The 26,857-nt window shown below is 36.0% G+C and overlaps 2 protein-coding genes across 13 annotated transcripts; both read left to right on the top strand.

Moving 5' to 3' along the window:
* The first annotated feature begins 442 nt into the window (after window positions 1-442).
* On the top strand, window positions 443-9,787 carry LOC149477677 (uncharacterized). Of its 9 annotated transcripts, none has more exons than XR_016317545.1 (3): window positions 443-801; window positions 4,391-4,460; window positions 9,140-9,265. XR_016317545.1 is itself a non-coding variant. In XM_089710296.1 (3 exons), the coding sequence occupies exons 2-3, from the start codon at window positions 4,415-4,417 to the stop codon at window positions 9,648-9,650; spliced, it is 624 nt and encodes a 207-aa protein (XP_089566422.1). In that variant the 5' UTR covers window positions 455-989; window positions 4,391-4,414; the 3' UTR covers window positions 9,651-9,787. The 9 variants fall into 9 exon arrangements, 6 of the variants coding, with proteins under 6 accessions (XP_089566422.1, XP_089566421.1, XP_089566419.1 ...); XR_016317544.1 differs by having other exon boundaries at window positions 443-1,057; window positions 4,364-4,460; XR_016317543.1 differs by having other exon boundaries at window positions 443-1,057; window positions 4,364-4,525; window positions 9,073-9,203.
* Window positions 9,788-21,958: 12,171 nt separating this feature from the next.
* On the top strand, window positions 21,959-26,623 carry LOC149477676 (kelch domain-containing protein 3-like). 4 transcript variants are annotated; one of them, XM_089710085.1, is made up of 6 exons: window positions 21,959-22,009; window positions 22,226-22,503; window positions 22,592-23,057; window positions 23,176-23,371; window positions 24,134-24,313; window positions 25,560-26,623. In XM_089710085.1, exons 2-6 carry the CDS (start codon window positions 22,264-22,266, stop codon window positions 25,621-25,623), a joined length of 1,146 nt encoding a protein of 381 aa, XP_089566211.1. In that variant the 5' UTR covers window positions 21,959-22,009; window positions 22,226-22,263; the 3' UTR covers window positions 25,624-26,623. The 4 variants fall into 4 exon arrangements, with proteins under 4 accessions (XP_089566211.1, XP_089566208.1, XP_089566210.1 ...); XM_089710082.1 differs by having other exon boundaries at window positions 21,979-22,029; XM_089710084.1 differs by having other exon boundaries at window positions 22,005-22,186; window positions 22,264-22,503.
* The last annotated feature ends 234 nt before the right edge of the window (window positions 26,624-26,857 follow it).

The raw sequence follows: 26,857 nt of genomic DNA, 5'->3' as shown, positions 1-26,857 counted from the left end.
ACGAAAAACGAACAACGAACAACGAAAAACGAAACACGAAACACGAACAACGAACAACGAACAACGAACAACGAACAACGAACAACGAACAACGAACAACGAATAATGTGAATGTGAATGTTAATGTGAATGTGAATGTGAATGTGAATGTGAATGTGATTCACACAGACGTTGCGATATTCTATTGATATCTATTATTATATTTCTACCAAAATTTTACGATTATGACCCGGCAATAGATGCCGTGGTTGAGATTTTTGATAGTAAGAAAAAAAAAAATTTTTTCAAAGAGAAAAACAAATTGTGGAATATATAGATTTTACATTTTTATAGTGATTTTTTAATGTAAATGTGAATGTGAATGTGACTGTGACTGTCAAGAAGCTTATATCTAATACACTGGAGATTGCACTATGACCATTAAATTGTAACAAGATGTTCTAAACTTTTGCGCCTTACAATTTTTTAAAAACAAATTTCATGTTCAGCATGTTTGATACTTTTTTTTGTAAGATTTTTATTCATATTAAAAGACGTGTCGACCTAACCTGAGCTCTTCATTATAATTCCCAAATATACCTAAATACTCCTTCATTCCCGCTACATGGTCCTGGATCTACGCCGGATCTACGCCGCCGCCTGGTTTATAAAGAAACGATTGCAGAAGGAATTGTACCTATCGGTGGAGTTGGCGGAGCGTCGCACTCAGCCGCGTTGTCTGAAGGGTGGAATTTTACTTGGAACTATCGTTTTCGGATTATAATTGTGTAATTTAAACCCATCACTCTCTTCACTACATAGGTAATATAGTTTTAGGTATAAGTTGGCCAGACAAAGGTTATAATGTTGCATTTGTTAATTTTTATATTATAACCTGAAATTCATGTATCATTAAGTAGTTTTCCTGTTGTTTTTTTTTATAATTACGGTACTACAGTGCATAAATTGACTGATTTTGTATTGAAAAATATCCGTGGTAGTACGTTTAGGTATTTTAAGATTGTTTAAGCTTAAATTTAAGGTTTGCAAGTATTGACTTAGGTTTGACCTACTTAAGGCTGCAGTCTAGCAAAATTGCGTTTTCAACAAGTTATTTGACAATTTTTTCCCGGCTAATGAAATGATAAACTGAATTTTTTTTTCTTGTTTATCAATTAGTGTTATATACGCAATGCGCGTGAATTTTTTCACATTTATAAAGTTACTTTATTTTACCTTAATCAGGCCTTCAAGATAAGTCTCTTTCCCCCAAAGACATTTCGAGCTAAGTTTGTGCACTCACTACGTTGCAACCGATTACAATTTACACAATCTGATCAGCGCATTATTATCCTTATATACTTAGTCGTTATTAAAAACTGCTGAATACAATTGCCGAAAAACTTATGATTTTCTTAATTAGAACGTTATAAGTTCATTAAATTTCCCATTTTTTGCCTTACAAAATCTATTGATAAATACTGCTAAAAGTTATTTTTTCCATTAATTTATTCGAGTTGGTTGAAGACCAATGAGTATTAATCCTTTAAAAAATTTTTTTTTTGAATTTTGATAATTCTTTAAATATTAAAAAAATATTTAAAATAATTAGGAAAAATCCTAGCGAATTTCTTTAGTCGCGCTCCTTGGGCCGGAGCGTTCTGACGTGTGCTCTACGCTCGATTTTCCTTCATACCGAAGTGAAAGTTGCTCTACTTCATTAAATTTAATATTTTTGTTAATTGATTATTTTTATCTTAGTTTTGTGCAAATATTCGTATTTTTAAACATTTGATTTCGATATGGAAAATAAACGAAAAAAATACGCGTGTAACTACTAGAAAAAAAAAAAAAAATTTGGAAAATCCAAAAGTGCACGCCTCATAATTTTTTTTTTAATAAATATTTATTAATTATTATTTTTGTTTATTTAATAACAATTAAACCACATCGAATCAGACCCTGAAAAATGAAAGGGTTCTATTCCTGAGCATACTCAAGCGTAAGAGAAAAAAAAAAAGACTCGATTAGTAAAGTATTTCGGTCGCTATCGTGTTAACAAGAAAAAGGATCCGCACATACAGACACACGGACGTCCAAGACAGAACTTTTTTAAACTGTTTTTTAACTAGTTTAAATAACAAAAATGACATCAAAAATATCATGAACGTTAAAAATAGTGTTTTTTCTTAATATGTGTGTGTATGTATTATCTTACAAGTGCAATGTATGATACATAAAGACATTTTAAGTTTGAAAAATCAAATGTTTTGCGCGAAGTGACAGTAGTACCCACCTCAACGCTTCGCTTATGAGGCGTGCAATATCTTCGAACATAAAGTTAATGAAACCAAATAGATTGCAAAGGTGATTGGCAACAATTTCTTTATTTTACGGGGTGTCAGTAAAGGGATGTATATTTCTTTAAAACTAAAGTAAGCTCATAAATTTTCTTATAATATAATTTTTTTGAAGTTCCAAAAATGTTTATTTTTCGTTTGAGATATACGAAATATAATATAAACTTGTATTGAGAACTTGAACTTCCCAAGTTCATCCGGGGAAATCCCCATACGGGGAAAATGATTTGTTTACTCCAAAATTGATCCGATTTGTTTTAATTTTTTCTTCTAGTCATTTTCAACGTAGCGGCATTTTGTTTGATTATTAATTTTGTAACTTAAATACAGGATGTTGGTTTTATATTCTGATCTTACAGACGCGCTGACAAATTTAGTCCGCCATTTCTAGTTTAGTCTACCAACTCTAAGTACCAATATTAAAACGAATGGATTATCATCACATCATCAAAACTCAGACGTAATGGAAGATCACAATAACATAGAAAATTCAGTGGGTGTTGAGAACTAAACAAACAGAAGTAACAGAGACGCGAAGAATAAAAAAAGAGGACGAAAACGATAATTCGTTGATGCTTTCCCTTTTCGACGTATTGTTAGGGTACATCACCAATCTGCAAAAAACAAAACTGATGATTCCCAATTGCTGATTAAAAATGAAAAACAAATAATCGACAACAGTGGTGAAAATTTGCTGATCACAATGAAACATCCTTTAGTGGTAGCAGATTTACTCATTTAAAATGTATCGGTGAACAGCGTAAAGGAGAGGAGGACAGGAAAACATTATGAATGTGGATGGTGGATTGTATACAGGGTGTAATCGATAAGGCGATTATGACGTTATTATTGCAGGTATCAAAAAACTTAAAACTGATATCGAAATTACTTTACCTAATGAGCAAAATGACAATAATAACTTTTTAAAAGTATAACGAGAAATATCTAAAAAATTTACTTTATACACTCCCATATCAAAAAGGGAAAATGGGACTAGTAGAAGTTAAATGTCTAATTCCGGCAAAAGACATGAATGCGGAAGATGCGGTTAAAAAAAAAATTTAATATTTGAAATACAATGCAAAAAATAACACTTTTGTCATAGATAAGAATCATGACTATTTTTTCCAAATTCAGGGACAACTAAACGTTGCAGAAGCAGAAGTCTGCTTATTTGCTGTTTGGACTGGAGTGAATCATTCGTTAAAAATAGAATATATAAAAAAGTATGTAACGTTTAGGCAAAATAAAATGATGGACCATTATCAAGATTTTACATAAATTGCCTACTGTCAGAATTGATTGATTCGAGACTTCAGCATTCGATGTCCATCAAGGACCCATCCTATATCATTCAAGCGATTGAAAAAAAAGAGATAAATCCAGTGCAACCGATAAAGCATCAGAATGCTAGCAAAAGATTTATTAGGTTTATCAATATAAATCTATATATTATACATACATAATATAATAAATCTGTAGAAGACGCGAAGACTGACATCCGCGCGGACGGAGTCGCGGGCGGAAGCTAGTCAGAAATAAATATCTTTTGTTTTCATTTGTGTATTTTTCTATTTAATAATGTTTTAACACAAACATTACATTTTTTTATTATATACAAAATTTGTTTATCCGTTTTATTAGTTAAACTGAACAACTTTCACTAAGAAACTTAGGTCGAAAAAAATGTATAGAGTTATGCATTTTGTATGGAAAGCTTATTTTTTTTTATATTTCGTCCAAATTTCTTTGTAAAAGTTGATCAGTTATATAAACATGAAGTTGAAGATATCAATAGAAAGTATTCGCAAATTTTGTGTACTGATAAAAAAAAATCACCCGTAATTTTCACGAAAATTGTTTCAAATTGTCATTTTTGGTACTTATTACGAATATTAAATTATGCATACGAATGATTTAATTTTTAAAAATTAAGTGGAGCAACTTTCCCTTAGTACATTTGTATTATTTACATATAGGATGACAGGATGCATTTGTTTGCACTACTAGACCAAGCCCTTAAGTTAATCTGTTATCATATTACATTTCAGTGGAGTTTGCGTCTGCCTACCAAAATGTCTCCAAGAAAGGATCCCATAAAGATACGTGCCAGTTACAAGGGTCAGTTAACTTCGTTTTCTTCTTATGTACATAAAATTGATGCCGAGTCACTGGATCCCCCGACGGTAAGCGAATTGCAATTGCGGTTAACTAAAATGAAATCAATGTATGGTAGGTTCGATGACATTCAACTTGCATTGGAATGTGAGTCTGATGATATGCAGTCTCAGTTAAAGGAAAGAACGGATTTTGAGTCCCATTATTTCAATGCTATGTCTCATGCTCAGATGTTAATTGATCAGTTTAATAAAAAAGATGATTCCAAATGCCCATCAAACCACAGTCATTCTAATCACGTCGTTAAGTTACCAACCATTCAATTACCTAAATTTAGCGGCTCATATGAAACATGGCTTGAATTTCATGATACGTTCGCGGCCTTAGTACATGATAATAGTGACATTGACGATATTAATAAGTTTCACTATCTCAGATCGTCATTAGAGGGTTCCGCGGCCATAGTTATTAAGTCGATCGAGTTCTCCGCTAAAAATTATAATGTTGCGTGGCAGTTACTTTGCGACAGGTTCGATAACAAACGATTATTAATACACAATCATGTTTCTGCGTTATTCAACATGGAACCTGTCACAAAAGAAAATTCTGCAGCATTAAAGCGATTAATAGACCAGATCAATAAAAATTTAAGAGCTTTGGAGTCACTTGGTGAGGATGTCCAGCACTGGGATACATTATTAATTTATATTTTTGTTCAGAAACTAGATTCAAAAACATTCCGTGAATGGGAAGAGTTTAAAGGTAGGTTGGATAAAGACATTAAAATTGACTTTATTACATTTGAATCATTCTTACGCAATCATGCAGATTTAATTGAGACATTAGAATTATCACGAAATACCGGAAATCAAAATCAGTCAAATCAACAATCAAAGGGAAATTCTAAAATCAAATCTATGGTGTCTATTGAATCTTCAGGGTCTAATTCATGTCCTAAATGCAACAGTGGTCATTTACTCAGCAATTGTCCACAATTTTTATCTTTAAGTAATAATGACCGTCTTGATTTATTACCTTCATTCAAAATATGTTTTAATTGTTTAAGTCCTGGGCATTTTGCTAATCGGTGCAAGAAAGCAGGGTGCAGAGTGTGTAAAAAGAAACACAATACCTTAATACATATTAACGACTTTAAATCTCAGAAAGGTAACAATAATAGTTTATCACAATCTAATGTACGTCCCGGTAATAACGCATCCACTGTGGGCCAGCCTCCAACGCCCGCAGCGAGCGGTGACTCAGTTACTCTGTCAGCGAGAGTTTTGTCGTGCAATGAAGGTGTTGGTGATGTTCTTCTCTCAACTGCACTGATTAAGGTCTATGATTCGCAAAATAAAGAACACATAGCGCGTGCAATCTTAGACAGCGGAAGTACATCTTGCCTTATGACACAAAGGTTACACGATTGTTTGGGTTTACCCATCACTAAAATAAATAAATCCATCATGGGTATTAATATGAACTCATCACAAATCTCTGCAATGTGCAGCCTTTCAATTAAATCATTGAATAAAAATTATTCATTAAACATTAAGTGTTTTATTTTACCTTCCATCACAGATAATGTGCCCTCTCAACAAGTTGATTTGTCAAACTTGAACATCCCTTCAGAAATCTGCCTGGCAGACCCCCACTTCAGTTCGCCTGCCGAAGTCGACTTAATCATAGGAGCTGATGTTTTCTGGGATATTTTAGGGTCACAAAAGATTACTCTGGGTGAAGGGAAACCAATTCTTTGTGAGACGAGATTGGGTTGGTTAGTGTCAGGCCCTATAGGTGCCAGTACCCATTCAAGATCCCAAAGATTAATGTGCAACTTTAGCATGGTGAGTCCGATGTATAATGACAACCTCATTGATAGCAGTGACAACTGACAGCCAATTCGATCTCAGTCGCTTTTGGCAATTAGAAGAAGTTCAGTCACCGTTATCAAATTATTCCCCCGAGGAGAGGTTATGCGAGGATCATTTTATAAACAATACCACTCGTCTGGAAGACGGCCGGTTTTGCGTCAAAATACCTTTAAAGGAATCTCCACAAGTACTTGGCGACTCGTTCATGAAAGCAAAACGCTGTTTTTTGTCTTTGGAGCGCCGCTTGGAGAATAATCCAAATTTACGTACATTGTACAAATCATTCATGGCTGAGTACGAATCCATGGGCCACATGACCAAATGTGATTCAGTGGACCCTAGTCACGTCAATAATTTTATCCCACATCATGGCGTTTTAAGAGAAAGCAGTACAACCACGAAACTGCGTGCTGTGTTCAACGCAAGCAGTCCCACTACAACTGGCATAAGTCTCAACGACATACAGATGGTGGGACCCACAGTTCAGGATGACTTGCTTTCTATTCTTTTGCGATTTCGGCAACATAAAATTATTATAGCCGCAGATGTTGAGAAAATGTACCGCCAGGTGATGGTACATCCCGATTTTAGACATCTCCAACAAATCATTTGGCGATTTGACTTAACAGAGCCTTTGACTGTTAATAAGTTAAATACTGTCACGAATGGAACAGCAAGTGCTCCATACTTAGCAACAAGATGCCTGAAGCAAATCGGCCTTGAATGCAAAGATGAGAAGGTTAAGGAGATAATCATTCACGATTTTTACGTAGATGACCTGCTTACAGGCGGTGATTCTATTGAAGAAGTGCGTAAAATTCGTGAGCAAGTTACAGCGGAGTTGGCATCAGCTTGCATGCCACTACGAAAGTGGAAGTCGAATCTTTCGTGTTTTGCGTCAGAATCAATTCAGTCTCCAGTTGATTTGAACATTGGTTCCACTGAGTCAAGTAAGACCTTAGGACTGAATTGGCAAACCAATAGCGACGAGCTCACTTTTCCGATTAGTTCATCGATTAGAGGAGGCAACACAAAACGTGATTTATTGTCTGTTATTTCACAGATTTTTGACCCTTTGGGACTTCTGTCACCCTGCATCATAAACATGAAAATGTTAATGCAGCAATTGTGGTTGCACAAATTAGGATGGGATGATCCATTACCATCTGACGTTCAGAGATCATGGAATGAAATTCTTCTCACAATAAATAATTTAAATCATATCCGCGTGCCGCGACATGTTATTTGCGAGCTTTATGAGTGGGTCGAGTTTCATATCTTCTCTGACGCGTCCGAAAGGGCGTATGGAGCTTGTTTGTATGTGAGAAGTGGCAATGTCAAAGGTGAGATCTTGGTGCGACTGTTGATGGCAAAAAGCCGTGTAGCTCCGATAAAACCGACCACAATTCCTCGACTAGAGCTCTGTGGGGCCTTAGTTGCTTCACGTATCTATGAAAAAGCTCTGAGTTCCTTACGTGTCAAAGTTCACAGCGTCACTTTCTGGACTGATTCCACCATTGTTCTCGGATGGTTGAGAATGATGCCCAGTAAGTTGCAACCTTTTGTACGAAACCGTGTCGCTGAGATCTTGGAGAAAACAGGAAACTGTACCTGGAGACATGTACCAACTGATGAGAACCCCGCAGATTTGATTTCTCGAGGTGTCAGTATAAATTCCCTTCTTTCTCTTGAAGGATGGTGGTTAGGGCCTCGCTTTCTGCAAAAGGACCCATCTTGTTGGCCCTGTCAGAATAAAGATAAAATAAATAAAATCGACTTACCGGAGACTCGCTCTGAAAGATCATTCAATGCAGTAGTTTGTCAAACGTCTGAAGAAAATAAGTTAATTGATTTCAACCGTTTCTCGAACTTCAACAAACTTAAGCATACCGCAGCCTATGTGTTGAGATTTATCAAAGCTTGCAAAAAGCAGACAATTATTGCAAGCTCGCTTAGTGAGGAAGAATTAAAGGAGGGATTAAACTTAGTCATAAAATTATCTCAAAGGGAATCATTAAAGGAATATGACTTATTGTTACATAATAAATCATTGCCTCGGAAGAGTGCGTTACATAAATTTCATGTTTTCATGGACCATAATAACATTATGAGAGTTGGAGGTCGCTTGGACAATTCTGAGTTTTCATACGAAAAGAAGCATCCAGCAATCATACAGTCCGCTCATCGATTTTCCAAGCTACTTTTCGAACATGAGCATAAGCGTTTGTTACATGCAGGACCCCAACTGTTATTGTATTCAATCAGAGAAAATTATTGGCCTCTTGGTGGCCAACGTTTAGCAAAGGCTACCTTCCGTAAATGTGTACGTTGTGTGCGGATCAAAGGTAACACATTGTCCCCTCTGATGGGTAATTTACCCCCCAATCGTATAAAACCCAGTTTTCCGTTTGAAAATGTAGGAGTAGATTACGCTGGACCTCTTTCTGCTGTCAGCCGTCAAGGGCGAGGTTGTAGGGTCGTTAAGGTGTATATTGTGCTTTTTGTGTGCTTCAGTACGAAGGCCGTGCATCTTGAACTGGTTGGTGACTTAACGAGCAATAATTATTTACTCGCTATTAAACGTTTTATGTCACGAAGAGGAAAACCACTTAACATTTATTCGGATAATGGGACCTCGTTTGTCGGCGCTTATAATGAGCTTTCAAAATTCTTAAAAGGTAATTGCAATTCGTTTACTGACAATCTGGCTGATGAAGGTATCAATTTTCATTTCATTCCAGCTTACTCACCACATTTTGGGGGACTTTGGGAGGCAGGCGTAAAATCCACTAAATTTCATTTAGTTAGAGTGTTGGGAATTTGTAATCTTACATACGAGGAATTGAATTCCACCTTAGTTCAAATAGAGGCGATTCTAAATTCAAGGCCACTCACTCCACTTTCGTCAGACCCTGAAGACCTGATGCCACTCACACCTGGTCATTTTTTAATTGGACGTCCATTAACATCACTACCATCACCTGATTTCAAACAACACTCCGCCAATCATCTCTCTCGTCATCAGCGAATTGAGCAGTTGCGACAGCATTTTTGGGCAAGGTGGTCCAAGGAGTATATCTCGCAGCTTCAGCACCGCACTAAATGGCAAAAGGATCAAAATCCACTAAAGATTGACACTCTCGTCGTAATAAAGGAGGAGAACTTGCCGCCCTTAAAGTGGAGACTTGGGAGGATTGTAGCTGTGCATCCAGGCTCTGATGGAATCAATCGAGTTGCTGATGTGAGGACGTCCACCGGCGTGCTTCGGCGTTCCTTCTCCAGAATATGTCCACTTCCTGAGGTTGCTGATGGATCTTGAAAGAGTACCTTTCAACGCGGGGAGCATGTTCTAAACTTTTGCGCCTTACAATTTTTTAAAAACAAATTTCATGTTCAGCATGTTTGATACTTTTTTTTGTAAGATTTTTATTCATATTAAAAGACGTGTCGACCTAACCTGAGCTCTTCATTATAATTCCCAAATATACCTAAATACTCCTTCATTCCCGCTACACAAGAAAATATGACGTTGAATGACGCCTGTATGTTTTTTTATCCCTTTCTAACATTCAAATTCAAATTTTAATTCAAATTCAAATTCAAATTTTAATTCAAATTCAAATTCATATTCAAATTCAAATTCAAATTCAATTCACAAACACGGACAACGAACAACGAACAATGTGAATGTGAATGTGAATGTGAATGTGAATGTGAACATACATGAACACAAACACAAACACAAACACAAACACAAACACAAACACAAACACAAACACAAACACAAACACAAACACAAACACAAACACAAACACAAACACAAACACAAACACAAACACAAACACAAACACGAACAACGAACAACGAACAACGAACAACGAAAAACGAACAACGAACAACGAACAACGAAAAACGAAACACGAAACACGAACAACGAACAAAGAACAAAGAACAACGAACAACGAACAACGAACAACGAACAACGAACAACGAACAACGAACAACGAACATCGAACAACGAACAACGAACAACGAACAACGAACAACGAACAACGAACAACGAACAACGAATAATGTGAATGTGAATGTGAATGTTAATGTGAATGTGAATGTGAATGTGAATGTGAATGTGAACATACATGAACACAAAAACAAACACAAACACGAACAACGAACAACGAACAACGAATATCGAACAACGAACAACGAACAACGAACAACGAACAACGAACAACGAACAACGAACAACGAACAACGAACAACGAACAACGAACAACGAACAACGAACAACGAACAACGAACAACGAACAACGTACAACGAACAACGAACAACGAACAACGAACAACGAACAACGAACAACGAACAACTAACAACGAACAACGAACAACGAACATCGAACAGCGAACAGCGAACAGCGAACAGCGAACAGCGAACAGCGAACAGCGAACAGCGAACAGCGAACAGCGAACAGCGAACAACGAACAACGAACAACGAACAACGAACAACGAACAACGAACAACGAACAACGAACAACGAACAACGAACAACGTACAACGAACAACGAACAACGAACAACGAACAACGAACAACGAACAACGAACAACGAACAACTAACAGCGAACAGCGAACAGCGAACAGCGAACAGCGAACAGCGAACAGCGAACAGCGAACAGCGAACAGCGAAAAGCGAACAGCGAACAGCGAACAGCGAACAGCGAACAGCGAACAGCGAACAGCGAACAGCGAACAGCGAACAGCGAACAGCGAACAGCGAACAGCGAACAGCGATTATTATATTTCTACCAAATTTTTACGATTATGACCCGGCAATAGATGCCGTGGTTGAGATTTTTGATAGTAAGAAAAAAAAATTTTTTTCAAAGAGAAAAACAAATTGTGGAATATAGATTTTACATTTTTATAGTGATTTTTTAATGTGAATGTGAATGTGAATGTGACTGTGACTGTCAAGAAGCTTATATCTAATACACTGGAGATTGCACTATGACCATTGAATTGTAACAAGAAAATATGACGTTGAATGACGCCTGTATGTTTTTTTATCCCTTTCTAACATTCAAATTCAAATTCAAATTTTAATTCAAATTCAAATTCAAATTTTAATTCAAATTCAAATTCAAATTTTAATTCAAATTCAAATTCATATTCAAATACAAATTCAAATTCAATTCACAAACACGGACAACGAACAACGAACAATGTGAATGTGAATGTGAATGTGAATGTGAATGTGAACATACATGAACACAAACACAAACACAAACACAAACACAAACACAAACACGAACAACGAACAACGAACAACGAACAACGAAAAACGAACAACGAACAACGAAAAACGAAACACGAAACACGAACAACGAACAACGAACAACGAACAACGAACAACGAACATCGAACAACGAACAACGAAGTATCCTGTAGGTTTTGAGTCCCATGCGAATGACGAAATTTGCGAAAAATTTCAGCATTTACGGCTGTATCTTTTGATGCGTTGGCTTGTGAGTTTGACTTTTTCACAGCACCAAGGGACGAAGCACGAAGACTTGAGTATTCGATATAAATTTCAGCTTGATACCAAAAACAAAAAGATGACTGGATCATTATATGAAACAGTAAAATCGACAGTTTTTCAAATTCACGACAAATCTAATCAAAATATTTCAGTAGCCTAATTTTTGTCATTTTCGAAGACTAATTTTTTTTTTTAAGTGAAACTTCTTTATCGGAGTTGGAAAAAAATTTAGTGTAACATTTTTTCGTTATGCGTGACATTTTTCCGTTACGCGCCATCTTTTTCTTATCCCTACCGCACGCGTGATTCGACGTATTTCTGTAAAGTTCCATATATGTAGTAAATTATTTTTTTGAAAAATAAGGTCATAAAGAAGTTTCACTTCTTACGTGTTTACACTAGTACACACACACATTTTTTTTGGTAATACACCCGTAGGAAACTTATAGCATCTAAGGTTAGACAACCAATCAGAGACACACTTGAGGCGTGGCACGAAAATTCGAACAACGAACAACGAACAACGAACAACGAATAATGTGAATGTGAATGTGAATGTTAATGTGAATGTGAATGTGAATGTGAATGTGAATGTGAATGTGAACATACATGAACACAAAAACAAACACAAACACGAACAACGAACAACGAACAACGAATATCGAACAACGAACAACGAACAGCGAACAGCGAACAGCGAACAGCGAACAGCGAACAGCGAACAGCGAACAGCGAACAGCGAACAGCGAACAGCGAACAGCGAACAGCGAACAGCGAACAGCGAACAGCGAACAGCGAACAGCGAACAGCGAACAGCGAACAACGAACAACGAACAACGAACAACGAACAACGAACAATTCGCGAACGAACAACGAACAACGTACAACGTACAACGTACAACGTACAACGTACAACGAACAACGAACAACGAACAACGAACAACGAACAACGAACAACGAACAACGAACAACGAACAACTAACAACGAACAACGAACAACGCACATCGAACAGCGAACAGCGAACAGCGAACAGCGAACAGCGAACAGCGAACAGCGAACAGCGAACAGCGAACAGCGAACAGCGAACAGCGAACAGCGAACAGCGAACAGCGAACAGCGAACAGCGAACAGCGAACAGCGAACAGCGAACAGCGAACAGCGAACAGCGAACAGCGAACAGCGAACAGCGAACAGCGAACAGCGAACAGCGAACAGCGAACAGCGAACAGCGAACAGCGAACAGCGAACAACGAATAATGTGAATGTGAATGTGAATGTGAATGTGAATGTGAATGTGAATGTGAATGTGAATGTGAATGTGAATGTGAATGTGAATGTGAATGTGAATGTGAACATACATGAACACAAAAACAAAAACAAACACGTTACACGAACAACGAACAACGAACAACGAATATCGAACAACGAACAACGAACAACGAACAACGAACAACGAACAACGAACAACGAACAACGTACAACGAACAACGAACAACGAACAACGAACAACGAACAACGAACAACGAACAACGAACAACGAACAACGAACAACGAACAACGAACAACGAACAACGAACAACGAACAACGAACAACGAACAACGAACAACGAACAACGAACAACGAACAACGAACAACGAACAACGAACAACGAACAACGAACAACGAACAACGAACAACGAACAACGAACAACGAACAACGAACAACGAACAACGAACAACGAACAACGAACAACGAACATCGAACGGCGAACGGCGAACGGCGAACGGCGAACGGCGAACGGCGAACAGCGAACAGCGAACAGCGAACAGCGAACAGCGAACAACGAACAACGAACAACGAATAACGAACAACGAACAACGAACAACGAACAACGAACAACGAACACCGAACAACGAACAACGAACAACGAACAACGAACAACGAACAACGAACAACTAACAACTAACAACTAACAACGAACAACGAACAACGAACATCGAACAGCGAACAGCGAACAGCGAACAGCGAACAGCGAACAGCGAACAGCGAACAGCGAACAGCGAACAGCGAACAGCGAACAGCGAACAGCGAACAGCGAACAGCGAACAGCGAACAGCGAACAGCGAACAGCGATCAGCGAACAGCGAACAGCGAACAGCGAACAGCGAACAGTGAACAGCGAACAGCGAAAAACGAACAACTAACAACGAAAAACGAACAACGAACAACGAACAACGAACAACGAACAACGAACAACGATCAACGAACAACGAACAACGAACAACGAACAACGAACAACGAACAATGTGAATGTGAATGTGAATTTTATTTTTTTTATTTTATTTTATTAGTTTCCAAACAGCTTATACAACAATATAACAAACAAATTATTCAAGTACAATTAATAACGTACTATGTATAAGCCTATTCTATGGATACACAAATGTTTAGAGTGTGAAAGATGTAAAAACAATTAAAAATACTGTTACCACAACAAAAAAAAAAAAATACAATAAAAGATATACTTAGGCTAACAAGATTCGACATAAATCCGTATGCTTCAGGTGCTACGCAGAGCAGTAAGTACTAGGCGACGAAAACTGGCTAGACTATTTGAAAAAATGTCAATAGTGTTATCTTTATTAACTATTTCGTTATATAGTCGGCATAACCTATATACTGGGTTATTATAAGAAATATATAAGCGAGTGGCGGGTATATAGAAGGGTTTAGCGTTCCGAGTGACACGAGCGTTACAATATAAAGAGAATTTACAAAGCATATCAGTGTGAATTAGGTTATTGATAATTTTATACATATAAGTTAAATCAATGAATTTACGTCGCATTTCAAGTGAATCCAAATTGAAATATTTAAGTCGAATGTCATAGGTGGGCAAGGATCTTCTAAGGTGTTCACGATTGCATAGAGAACGTAAAAATCGTTTTTGTACCGATTCGAGCTTGTCGATATGATGAATTATTTTTAATGATGAGATTTAGAGTGTCATAAAACTGTGTCAGATTTTCATTTATATCCGCGGAGGAAAGGAGAACCTTCCAATCAATATTCCTAAGTTCATCTTTACATTTATTTATATCACATTTTCTAAAATTTAAGATTTTATTATTCTTACATGGTTCGAGGGACGGGACGTGAATGTCATTCACACACACTTCAAAAGGTGGGTGATGAACGTCCATTTTACTAAGTGCGATTGAGGGTTCAAGTGATACCGGAATCAAACGGGCAAAAAGTAAATCCAGAGTGCGATTATTGTCATTTTTGATAAAATTGTACTGGTTAAGGTTGCCATAAGTCATCAAGTCTAAAATTAAGTTGACTTTAACGTCATTAAACAAAGGTCTAGGAGTAGCAGTTTTCGTCGCGTTACAATTAATCCAATCTAAGTTAGGAGTATTGAAATCCCCCAGTAAAATAAAAGAATCATCGGATCCTGACAAAATCTCAGTAGTATTATTATAGAAAGCTTTCAGTTTATCAATGGAAAGATCCGGTGGTAAGTACACTAGACATATTTTTATAATTTTGCTAATGTGTTTATTTTTAAAGTTAATTAAGCTTAGCCAAATACATTCCACATTAGTTTCCCATTCGAAAACTCTATTAACTATGTAATCTTTTTTTACTGCAATTAAAACACCTCCACCAGAAATTTTATGACTAGTGCACTTATCCCGATCTCTCCTGAAAATTCTATAGCGATTATCCAATATTTCACTATCTTTAATTGAAGGATCGAGATTAGTTTCTGTTAAACAGATAATATCGTAATTGCAGTTTAATACATTTAAAAAGAAATCCTGAAGCTTACTTCTAATTCTGTTTACATTCTGGTAAAAAATTAGCATAATGCAGCGGATAAAAAAATAATAATAATAAAAATTAAATGTAGATGCAGATAATTATGTAAAGACTAAGGCAGATTTTTAATCTTATCTAGACTATTAATGATTACAGCTGGAGAATGTTCGTTTTTTCTCATATAGACCTTCCCAAACTTAACCCACACGAACTTGTAATCAAGTGTCTTAGAAGCTTGTCTAGCCTCCATGAAAATATGTCTCATTTCTGGTGTGAGATTTTCAGCTACATAAACTTGTTTAACTTCACCTACAACACCGAGGTCAAGCGAGTTCAATACATTCCTGGAGTTAGATTTGTTGTAGCGATGCACTGCTGATAATATCATATCGCGATGCCTAGGAGTCATCAATGTAACCAAAATAGTGCGCGGGCGGTCGGTACTTTTCACCCGTTTGGCCACACGATAGCAAGAAATAACAGTATCGTTGGGAAGCGAGACAGATATTTTATCCAACAAGTTAGACACAATTGAATTTAAGTTCTCATCCTTTTTTTCAGGTACGCCATGTAATTCAAAATTATGTCTTCTGGATATTTGTTCCAATTGGTTAACCTTATTTTGAAGAGTTTTCAAATTATTGTCAATAGTAGAAGTACTGACTTTTAATTCAGTTGTAGTTAATGTCTGTGACGAGGAATCAGCTTGCATATCGTCGAACTTCTTCGAGAGAAATTCTAGTGAGCTTTCATGTTCAACTAGTTTGTTTTTAATGTCCACAATTGAGTTCTTCGTACACTTCAGAGCGGCCTCATTACGATTGCTTATATCTTTTAATTTACTGGAGCATTCCATTACAGAGTCTAGATCGGTGCGAAGTGACTGAAAGCACTTTTTCATTTCGATTATTTCAGATTGTAAACAATCAAGAGCCCCACTGAAAGTGTCTATCTTTTCTTCTTGTTTGTCTAATCTCAATTGCATATCACTACGGAATGATTTGAGCTCCGACAAGATGGTAGAAAAATTCGCGGAGTCACCAATGGAGGAAGCAGCCACAGGGGACGTCACTGCACGAGGAGAAGGCCTAATAGGTGTGTTTGTGTTGTCACCACCCCTTCGAGAAGCAGCAACACAAGCGGGACATATCCAATTAGTACGGGCCACTTGTGAAGAATTGGTTGATAGAACGCATTCCGTATGATAAAGTGCACTACATTTAGTGCATTTGATTCTCTTATGCGTCACTAATACATTCAAATTACATGCCAAACATTCTCCAGCCATAATTAATCAATGATCGTGTAGACACAGCATTAGCAGAAAATATTCATATAATTTTTTTATCTATGGCAACTTTTGTGTGAATTGGCAGTTGACACTTGACAGTGAATTATGACAGTTGCAGATGTTATTGTTATTTTGTTGTTGAAAAACTAGGTTGTTCAAAGTTTCTTCTTCTGTTTTTACCCTCTTCTTGAAAATGTTATATAGTGAAACTATGATAATTTTCAGGTTTATAATGTGTGAGCAGTGTTATAAGTTTTACTCACTCAAAAGTCCGAAACGTGGGATCAAAATGAGTCACAAATTACACTCGGTAAATCACTGTGAGACTTGTTTACACGCCAATTATTAGCACATTCAAAATATACTTGTACACTTTACGCAGTCCGTTGACAGGCCGGTGTGAATGTGAATGTGAATGTGAATGTGAACATACATGAACAACGAACAACGAACAACGAACAACGAACAACGAACAACGAACAGCGAACAGCGAACAGCGAACAGCGAACAGCGAACAGCGAACAGCGAACAGCGAACAGCGAACAGCGAACAGCGAACAGCGAACAGCGAACAGCGAACAGCGAACAGCGAACAGCGAACAGCGAACAGCGAACAGCGAACAGCGAACAGCGAACAGCGAACAGCGAACAGCGAACAGCGAACAGCGAACAGCGAACAGCGAACAGCGAACAGCGAACAGCGAACAGCGAACAGCGAACAGCGAACAGCGAACAGCGAACAGCGAACAGCGAACAGCGAACAGCGAACAGCGAACAGCGAACAGCGAACAGCGAACAGCGAACAGCGAACAGCGAACAGCGAACAGCGAACAGCGAACAGCGAACAGCGAACAGCGAACAGCGAACAGCGAACAGCGAACAGCGAACAGCGAACAGCGAACAGCGAACAGCGAACAGCGAACAGCGAACAGCGAACAGCGAACAGCGAACAGCGAACAGCGAACAGCGAACAGCGAACAGCGAACAGCGAACAGCGAACAGCGAACAGCGAACAGCGAACAGCGAACAGCGAACAGCGAACAGCGAACAGCGAACAACGAACAACGAATAATGTGAATGTGAATGTGAATGTGAATGTGAATGTGAACATACATGAACACAAAAACAAACACAAACACGAACAACAAACAACGAACAACGAATATCGAACAACGAACAACGAACAACGAACAACGAACAACGAACAACGAACAACGAACAACGAACAACGAACAACGAACAACGAACAACGAACAACGAACAACGAACAACGAACAACGAACAACGAACAACGAACAACGAACAACGAACAACGAACAATGTGAATGTGAATGTGAATGTGAATGTGAATGTGAACATACATGAACAACGAACAACGAACAACGAACAACGAACAACGAACAACGAACAACGAACAACGAACAACGAACAACGAACAACGAACAACGAACAACGAACAACGAACAACGAACAACGAACAACGAACAACGAACAACGAACAACGAACAACGAACAACGAACAACGAACAACGAACAACGAACAACGAACAACGAACAACGAACAACGAACAACGAACAACGAACAACGAACAACGAACAACGAACAATGTGAATGTGAATGTGAATGTGAATGTGAATGTGAATGTGAACATACATGAACAACGAACAACGAACAACGAACAACGAACAACGAACAACGAACAACGAACAACGAACAACGAACAACGAACAACGAACAACGAACAACGAACAACGAACAACGAACAACGAACAACGAACAACGAACAACGAACAACGAACATCGAACAACGAACAACGAACAACGAACATCGAACAACGAACAACGAACAACGAATAATGTGAATGTGAATGTGAATACTGAATGTGAATGTGAATGTGAATGTGAATGTGAATGTGAATGTGAATGTGAATGTGAATGTGAATGTGAATGTGAATGTGAATGTGAATGTGAATGTGAATGTGAATGTGAATGTGAATGTGAATGTGAATGTGAATGTGAATGTGAATGTGAATGTGAATGTGAATGTGAATGTGAATGTGAATGTGAATGTGAATGTGAATGTGAATGTGAATGTGAATGTGAATGTGAATGTGAATGTGAATGTGAATGTGAATGTGAATGTGAATGTGAATGTGAATGTGAATGTGAATGTGAATGTGAATGTGAATGTGAATGTGAATGTGAATGTGAATGTGAATGTGAATGTGAATGTGAATGTGAATGTGAATGTGAATGTGAATGTGAATGTGAATGTGAATGTGAATGTGAATGTGAATGTGAATGTGAATGTGAATGTGAATGTGAATGTGAATGTGAATGTGAATGTGAATGTGAATGTGAATGTGAATGTGAATGTGAATGTGAATGTGAATGTGAATGTGAATGTGAATGTGAATGTGAATGTGAATGTGAATGTGAACATACATGAACACAAAAACAAACACAAACACGAACAACGAACAACGAACAACGAATATCGAACAACGAACAACGAACAACGAACAACGAACAACGAACAAAGAACAACGAACAACGAACAACGAATATCGAACAACGAACAACGAACAACGAACAACGAACAACGAACAACGAACAACGAACAACGAACAACGAACAACGAACAACGAACAACGAACAACGAACAACGAACAACGAACAACGAACAACGAACAACGAACAACGAACAACGAACAACGAACAACGAACAACGAACAACGAACAACGAACAACGAAAAACGAACAACGAACAACGAACAACGAACAACGAATAATGTGAATGTGAATGTGAATGTGAATGTGAATGTGAATGTGAATGTGAATGTGAATGTGAATGTGAATGTGAATGTGAATGTGAACATACATGAACACAAAAACAAACACAAACACGAACAACGAACAACGAACAACGAATATCGAACAACGAACAACGAACAACGAACAACGAACAACGAACAACGAACAACGAACAACGAACAACGAACAACGAACAACGAACAACGAACAACGAACAACGAACAACGAACATCGAACAACGAACAACGAACAACGAACAACGAACATCGAACAACGAACAAAAACCACAGGACAGTTCTTTGGCATATTATGTAGATATAAGTTACATATTATGTAAATTTATTGACATTATTTTAAAAGAGCAACTATGGAGTTTCTTGCCGATTCTTCTCCATAGATACTGCTCTCCGAATCGGTGGTAAATGTTAAAAATACTATGTAATGACGATTCGAAAGTGCTACTAATAACTAAATAGTAGTCTAATTGAATAAATGAATGTTTGAGTTTGAGTTTGATACCAATTTAAATTTCGCGCTGTTTATGTATGATTTGCGCATGCCTTGCCTAAGGCGCATGCGCAGGTTTTAATTATTTTATAATTTTAATAAAATAAATAATTTAACAATTTCAATGATGGACCTATACGGACCTAACGGTAAAGAATACGATTTTGATAAAATTCGCCATTAATTTCACCTTAAAGGACCTAACGGAGACCTATCGATCAAGGTCATTTTCGACCCAAAATTCCATTGATGGGGTGCTAGGTTTGCATTGGTGATCTGCTATTCACTCTGTGCTATTCAAGTAGGGTAACGGCACCAGTGGTCAGCCTCATAACAGCTTTTTGAAGTTTGGACAATTGCCATTTCTACAACAATCGTCGAATAAAAAAACGTACAACATGTATGGATTTATTGTTTATTGTAGTTTCGAATCAACGTTTATTAAAAACAATAATTCTCTTAGTAAAATATATAATTAATTTTAAACAAAAAATGGCCCAGTGTCCCTGTGAACAGCCTCTAAAAACCAATAAACAGCCTTGTTGAACCCAGTGTTCAGCCTTTAGTAAGTATAACTCATAATGATATCAAAATAAACAATGTTATATCAAAATCAACGATATTAATCACATTTTTATAGCAACGATTCACTTAGCACAAAAAAATGTATATCGCACATAATGCATTATTATTTTAAACATACTATTACAATCTCTTTGTGTCTTCTTATTTTCTAGGAACTTGTTATTACTTATCATAAAAACAGCAATAATTCTTTTTAAAAAAATCAACGATATTAGTATATAATATGTCCTATTGATGTATCTATAATCCATATGTTCTACTGGCCTCCCTAATCGGCATTCCACTTCGTATGGCTTCCATGGCAGATGAGAGTTTCTCTGGAGGATACTGTTGTCTTGGCGGCATTTTTAGCTAAAAAAAAGGGAACAATAATAACTTTTGGATATGAATACACATAATACCATTATTTCAGGTAAAACTTAACTAACTTATAGATTTACACACAAATTTATACTTAAAATATTATTTCAATAACATCGTGGCTGAATACTGGATCATTGAGACCACAGATTGAGACCCAGTGGTCAGCCGCTTGAAAAGATATTTTGAAATGCGGCTGACCACTGGGTTATCTAACAATTAGGAAATAATCCCAGTAATCAGCCCCGGGGCTGTCCATTGGATCTTTCATAAAAAATCAGTATCCAATGGTCAGCCCCTCAAATTTTTAACTAAAAAAACAATATTTTTTATCAAATTTCATAAAATTAAATGCTCCAAGTAATCTATAAAGTTATTATCTATAAAACACACTCACATTTCATACTAAAATATGTTATTTCTCACCTTTCAAAAGAGCACCACGTGAAACAAAAAATATGGCGAACATGACACTTCTGCTCTTGTCGGCGGACAGCACCTGTATGAACGTGTTTACTTCTCTCCCCTGACCCCCTGCCGCTCCTATTGCGTGATGCATGAACCAATAACGAAACAGAGCTTCTATTTAAGTGCGCGTGATTTGGTTATTTTGATTGCAGCGATATTTATGGCCAATAAACAACGCAATAGGCTGATCACTGGTGCCTGGCTGACCACTGGTGCCGTTACCCTATTCACTCTCCAAGTGTCAGGTGGGTGTCAATGTCGATGCGAAGTGCGAACACGGAAAATGGAAATCGGAACGTAACGTCAATGTTTGTATTTTTAATGCTAGGTACATTGTGTCAGCGGTGTATATTTATAATAGTGTCGAAAACGGCTCAATTTACAGTTTTGTACTGCAGGAAAATATTTAAAGTTTAATAATAATAGCGTAACATACAGTTCGCATACTGTTTACATATTCATGTACATGTAATACATGAACAAAGGTTCGTTTTTTTATTGATAAATCGTAATTTTCTTTGCAGTTAGTGGAAGTGTGGTTTTTCTATTATTTTCTATTAAGATGCGGTGGACTTTGCACACTGAGGGTGGGCCCAGGAGAGTGAATCACGCCGCAGCCTGTGTCGGTGACAAAATATTTTCCTTCGGTGGATACTGTTCCACCGAAGAATATCGAGATTGGGAATCGATTTCCGTCCATGTATTAGACACTTCAATTTTCAAATGGGCACCGGTGGAATATAATAAAACTAATGCTCCTTTTCAAAGATATGGACACTCAGTTATCGCCTATGGAGAAAAGGTAAAGCGTCAATAAATGTTGATAGTGTTTCCCTTGAAGGGTGTCCCTAATTCGTTTCTCATTATAGAATTACTTATTTTTCTTACAGATTTACATGTGGGGTGGTAGGAACGACACTGTGGCTTGTGACACTGTATATTGCTTTGATACAAGAGAGTTAGTATGGAGTACACCTCCTGTAACTGGCATGATACCAAATGGAAAGGATGGACATGCTGCCTGCCTTATAAAAAATAAAATGTACATCTTTGGTGGCTTTGACTACCTAACTGACATGTATACAAATAATATTCACTGCCTAAATTTAGATACAATGGAATGGAGCTATGTTTACGTTAAGGGAAAACCACCCATATCTCGAGATTTTCATACAGCTTTGCCCTATGGGGACAGAATGTATATTTTTGGTGGTAGAGGAGACTTTGAAAGGCCACACAATGCACAGAATGAAGTATACTGTGATAAAGTATTTTATTTAGATACAACAAAAGAAACTTGGGTAACCGTTGATATCAAAGGCATAAAACCTGACGGAAGAAGGAGTCATTCTGCCTGTAAGTATAATTATTTGACAATTCCGTCTAACACTAGCACACAAAATTATTTAAATTTCATACAATATGATATAATTTTATATAAATAAATAAATCTTTATTTTGAACAATTTTGTAGGGATATATAATGATTTTATGTACATTTTTGGTGGATATAATGAAAAAACCAAGACACATTTCAATGATATATTCAGATTTTCATTGAAAGGAAATTATTGGGAGCTTGTCAATACCAGAGGAACTGCACCATGTAAGAGGAGACGACAGGTGTGCATCTTGTATGACAATAAAATATATTTATTTGGAGGAACTAGGTAATAGACTTTAATTAATATTACATAATTTTATTTATACTGGGGAAGAAAATTAATGATTATTACAATAGTTTTGCACGCCTCATAAGCGAAGCGTTGAGGTGGGTACTACTGTCACTTCGCGCAAAACATCTGATTTTTCAAACTTAAAATGTCTTTATGTATCATACATTGCACTTGTAAGATAATACATACACACACATATTAAGAAAAAACACTATTTTTAACGTTCATGATATTTTTGATGTCATTTTTGTTATTTAAACTAGTTAAAAAACAGTTTAAAAAAGTTCTGTCTTGGACGTCCGTGTGTCTGTATGTGCGGATCCTTTTTCTTGTTAACACGATAGCGCCCGAAATACTTTACTAATCGAGTCTTTTTTTTCTCTTACGCTTGAGTATGCTCAGGAATAGAACCCTTTCATTTTTCAGGGTCTGATTCGATGTGGTTTAATTGTTATTAAATAAACAAAAATAATAATTAATAAATATTTATTAAAAAAAAATTATGAGGCGTGCACTTTTGGATTTTCCAAATTATTATATTAATATGGTTAAGTGTATTGTTTCCATTACTTCCAGTAATACTTAATTTAAATTAAAACATATACAATGCTGGTATTTACTATCAACTTTTGTTAAATAAATATGAAAAATGTCTACCTTTTGCTGTTTATATTAAAAAAATAACTAGAAAACATTAACATTCTATTTTTACACAATATTGTGTTGTATGTATGAAAAGGTAATATTTATTTTCAGTCCAGTAAAAAATCCGCCAGACACAAATCCAAATGATCCTCATGATGTTGATGAAAATAAAAAGCTTTTGGACAACAATGATCTTCATATCTTGGATTATATGCCGAGTTTGAAGGTGCTGTGTATCAATTATGTATTGGACAATAAACTGGATACTTCCAGTCTGCCTAAAGATATATTGTGAGTATCACTACATAGTATAAAACAAAGTCACTTTCTCTGTCCCTATGTATGCTTAAATCTATCAAAATACGCAACGGATTTTGATGCGGTTGTTTTTAAATAAATAGTGATTCAAAAGGAAGGTTTTAGTATGTAATTTATAAGGTTTTAGAAAAGCAGACGAAGTCGCGGGCTAAAAGCTATAATATAACTTATAGTAAAATACTAGGCGACCCAACAGACATTGTCCTGACTCCTGATGCCCTGAAGTTTAAATAGCTGTTAAGTTTTCGTTCTGTTTTTTTTCTTACTTTTTATGCGCAAATTACTGGGAAAATCTTATATATAAAAATGAATCGCAAAATGTGTTGGTAAGCGCATAACTCGAGAACGGCTGAACCGATTTCGATAATTCTTTTTTTATTATATTGCTTGAAGTACGAGGATGGTTTTTATGTAGAGAAAACGTAAATATGTACCACGGGCGAAGCCGGGGCGGACCGCTAGTAGTATATATTTCTTGTTATTAAATAAGAGCTAACACACTTTTATTAGCTTCACCTGTATGCTTGTTGTTTATATGTAACAGACTCCTTTATATGTAGTTGATTTTTACTCATTTAATATGGACAGATTTCATTCAAACATTTTAAGCTTATTAAGGTTCAGTTGTATACTCGTTCCAAGCCAGGATTTTTCTCTGACTAGAGCATTGAAAATGGGCAATTGCTACAAATGAATCGACTTGTAAAATCTCATTTAACAAGGACGAACTTGGAGACTTTGATAGTAAAGTTAATTGCTTATAAAAAGGCCTTATGTAACCAAATAAAATATTTAAATACAATGAAATAGTTTTATCTCTATTATACATATATGTATTATATATGGATGTATTCAATCCATTGTTACTGCAGGCATTGACATTGAATTTAAATTACTCGATATTTTATTTATATAATACACATAATATAATAAATAAATTTGACTGACCGGTTGGTATAGTTGGACCCTTCCTACGAAACCAGAGGTCTTGAGTTCGATCCCACCCAGCGCAAATATTTGTATGATGATCCTTGATGTTTGCTCTGTGCATGGGTGTTAATTATATATTTAAAATTATATATACATATGTTATATGGCTTGTATATTTGGCTTCCATTACACAAGCAAAAAGTTTAGTATGGCATCAGATCATGATCATGTTGTAGTTAAGTGAAAAAAAATGTCCTAAAAATATTTATTTCATTATGTTTGTTTGCAGGATGGACATCAGAATAATGACACAGCCCAATCGTATCAGCAGACCCATCAATCAAACTGGTTGAAATCATAATATGCATTTACATCTTTAATAAAAATATAACAAAATAATAAATTCAGTGAGGATATTTGATCTGAGTCGTGCAATGTTTTATCGTGATATTTTGTGCACTTGTTGACAAACGTGCAATTTTAAATCCATGAAATACTTGAAACTTGTTTTTATGTGAAAAATTTTGTTTATACTATAATTTATTAGATTTATCGTTTTACCAGGGACTAAAAGATTAGTGAATAAAACATAATAATATATACATTATCAAGTAGTGACGGTAAGAAGAGTAGGATTGTTTAGAATTTAAGATACCACAGCATATTTAAATTCAAAATTCATAGACATCCCTGAATGTTGAACCGGAATTTAATATAAGCTTATAATAATTTAATTATTTATCATGAAATATCAAGTGTTTGTGATTTATCTATAGTATTAAGAAAAGGAACTTAACTGGATATAACGGTTTTAGGCAGTCATGTTTTAAATAAGTGATGTTTTGAATCCTTGGAATGTATGTAATTGTCATATAAGCATAATATAGAATAGAATGATGTCTCTTTCATTTAATTTAGATGCTTGATATTATATAATACCAATGTGCAATATTATAGCAATTCTTTTAATACATTATTAATCCTTCTATACCAATATAATAGTATTTTATAGAGATTAATCTTTAGGTAGTATGTTTGCAATCAATGTGGATACATTTTAAACAGCATTGTCTTGGTTTCATGAATTTTCTTGCTCAGTGCACTTTATAAAGCTTAGGAGTGTTTTATAATAACAAATTTGTGATATTTTTATTAAACATTATTTATTTTAGTTTTTAGCTTCATAGTAAATAGGAAAATCTTAATTTATTTTATAAAAGCGCTACTGTTAGCTATATCTATTTTATAGTATTATCATATTTGTTTTATCATCGAATACATAAAAACAATGTAATAAAATAAGCCCTGAGTTAATTGTAAATTTAAAACATGTATTATAAATAAATTATTAAAAAATTATATGTGGTTTAAATTTAGTTACCCCTCCTTTCCTGATTTATCCCCTACCTGTTTATAAGTTTAACAAAAATACTATTACAATTGTATACATAAACGATACATGACCATGATGTTTTAATGCAGTACTAATGCCAGTGTGGTAAAAGACAGAGCTATGTAGGGTCCCTTTCCCACTGAAAATTATACTGCTTTAAAACATAGTAACCCTCTTGGGATCACCAACCACCT

This window comes from Colias philodice, chromosome 24 (assembly GCF_061535455.1).
Source record: "Colias philodice isolate Cphi_HAF_F1 chromosome 24, ilColPhil1 Martin Lab GWU primary, whole genome shotgun sequence".
Taxonomy (NCBI): Eukaryota; Metazoa; Arthropoda; class Insecta; order Lepidoptera; family Pieridae; genus Colias; species Colias philodice.
Note: the sequence above shows the minus strand (reverse complement) of the source record. Positions and strands in the feature narration are given on the sequence as shown.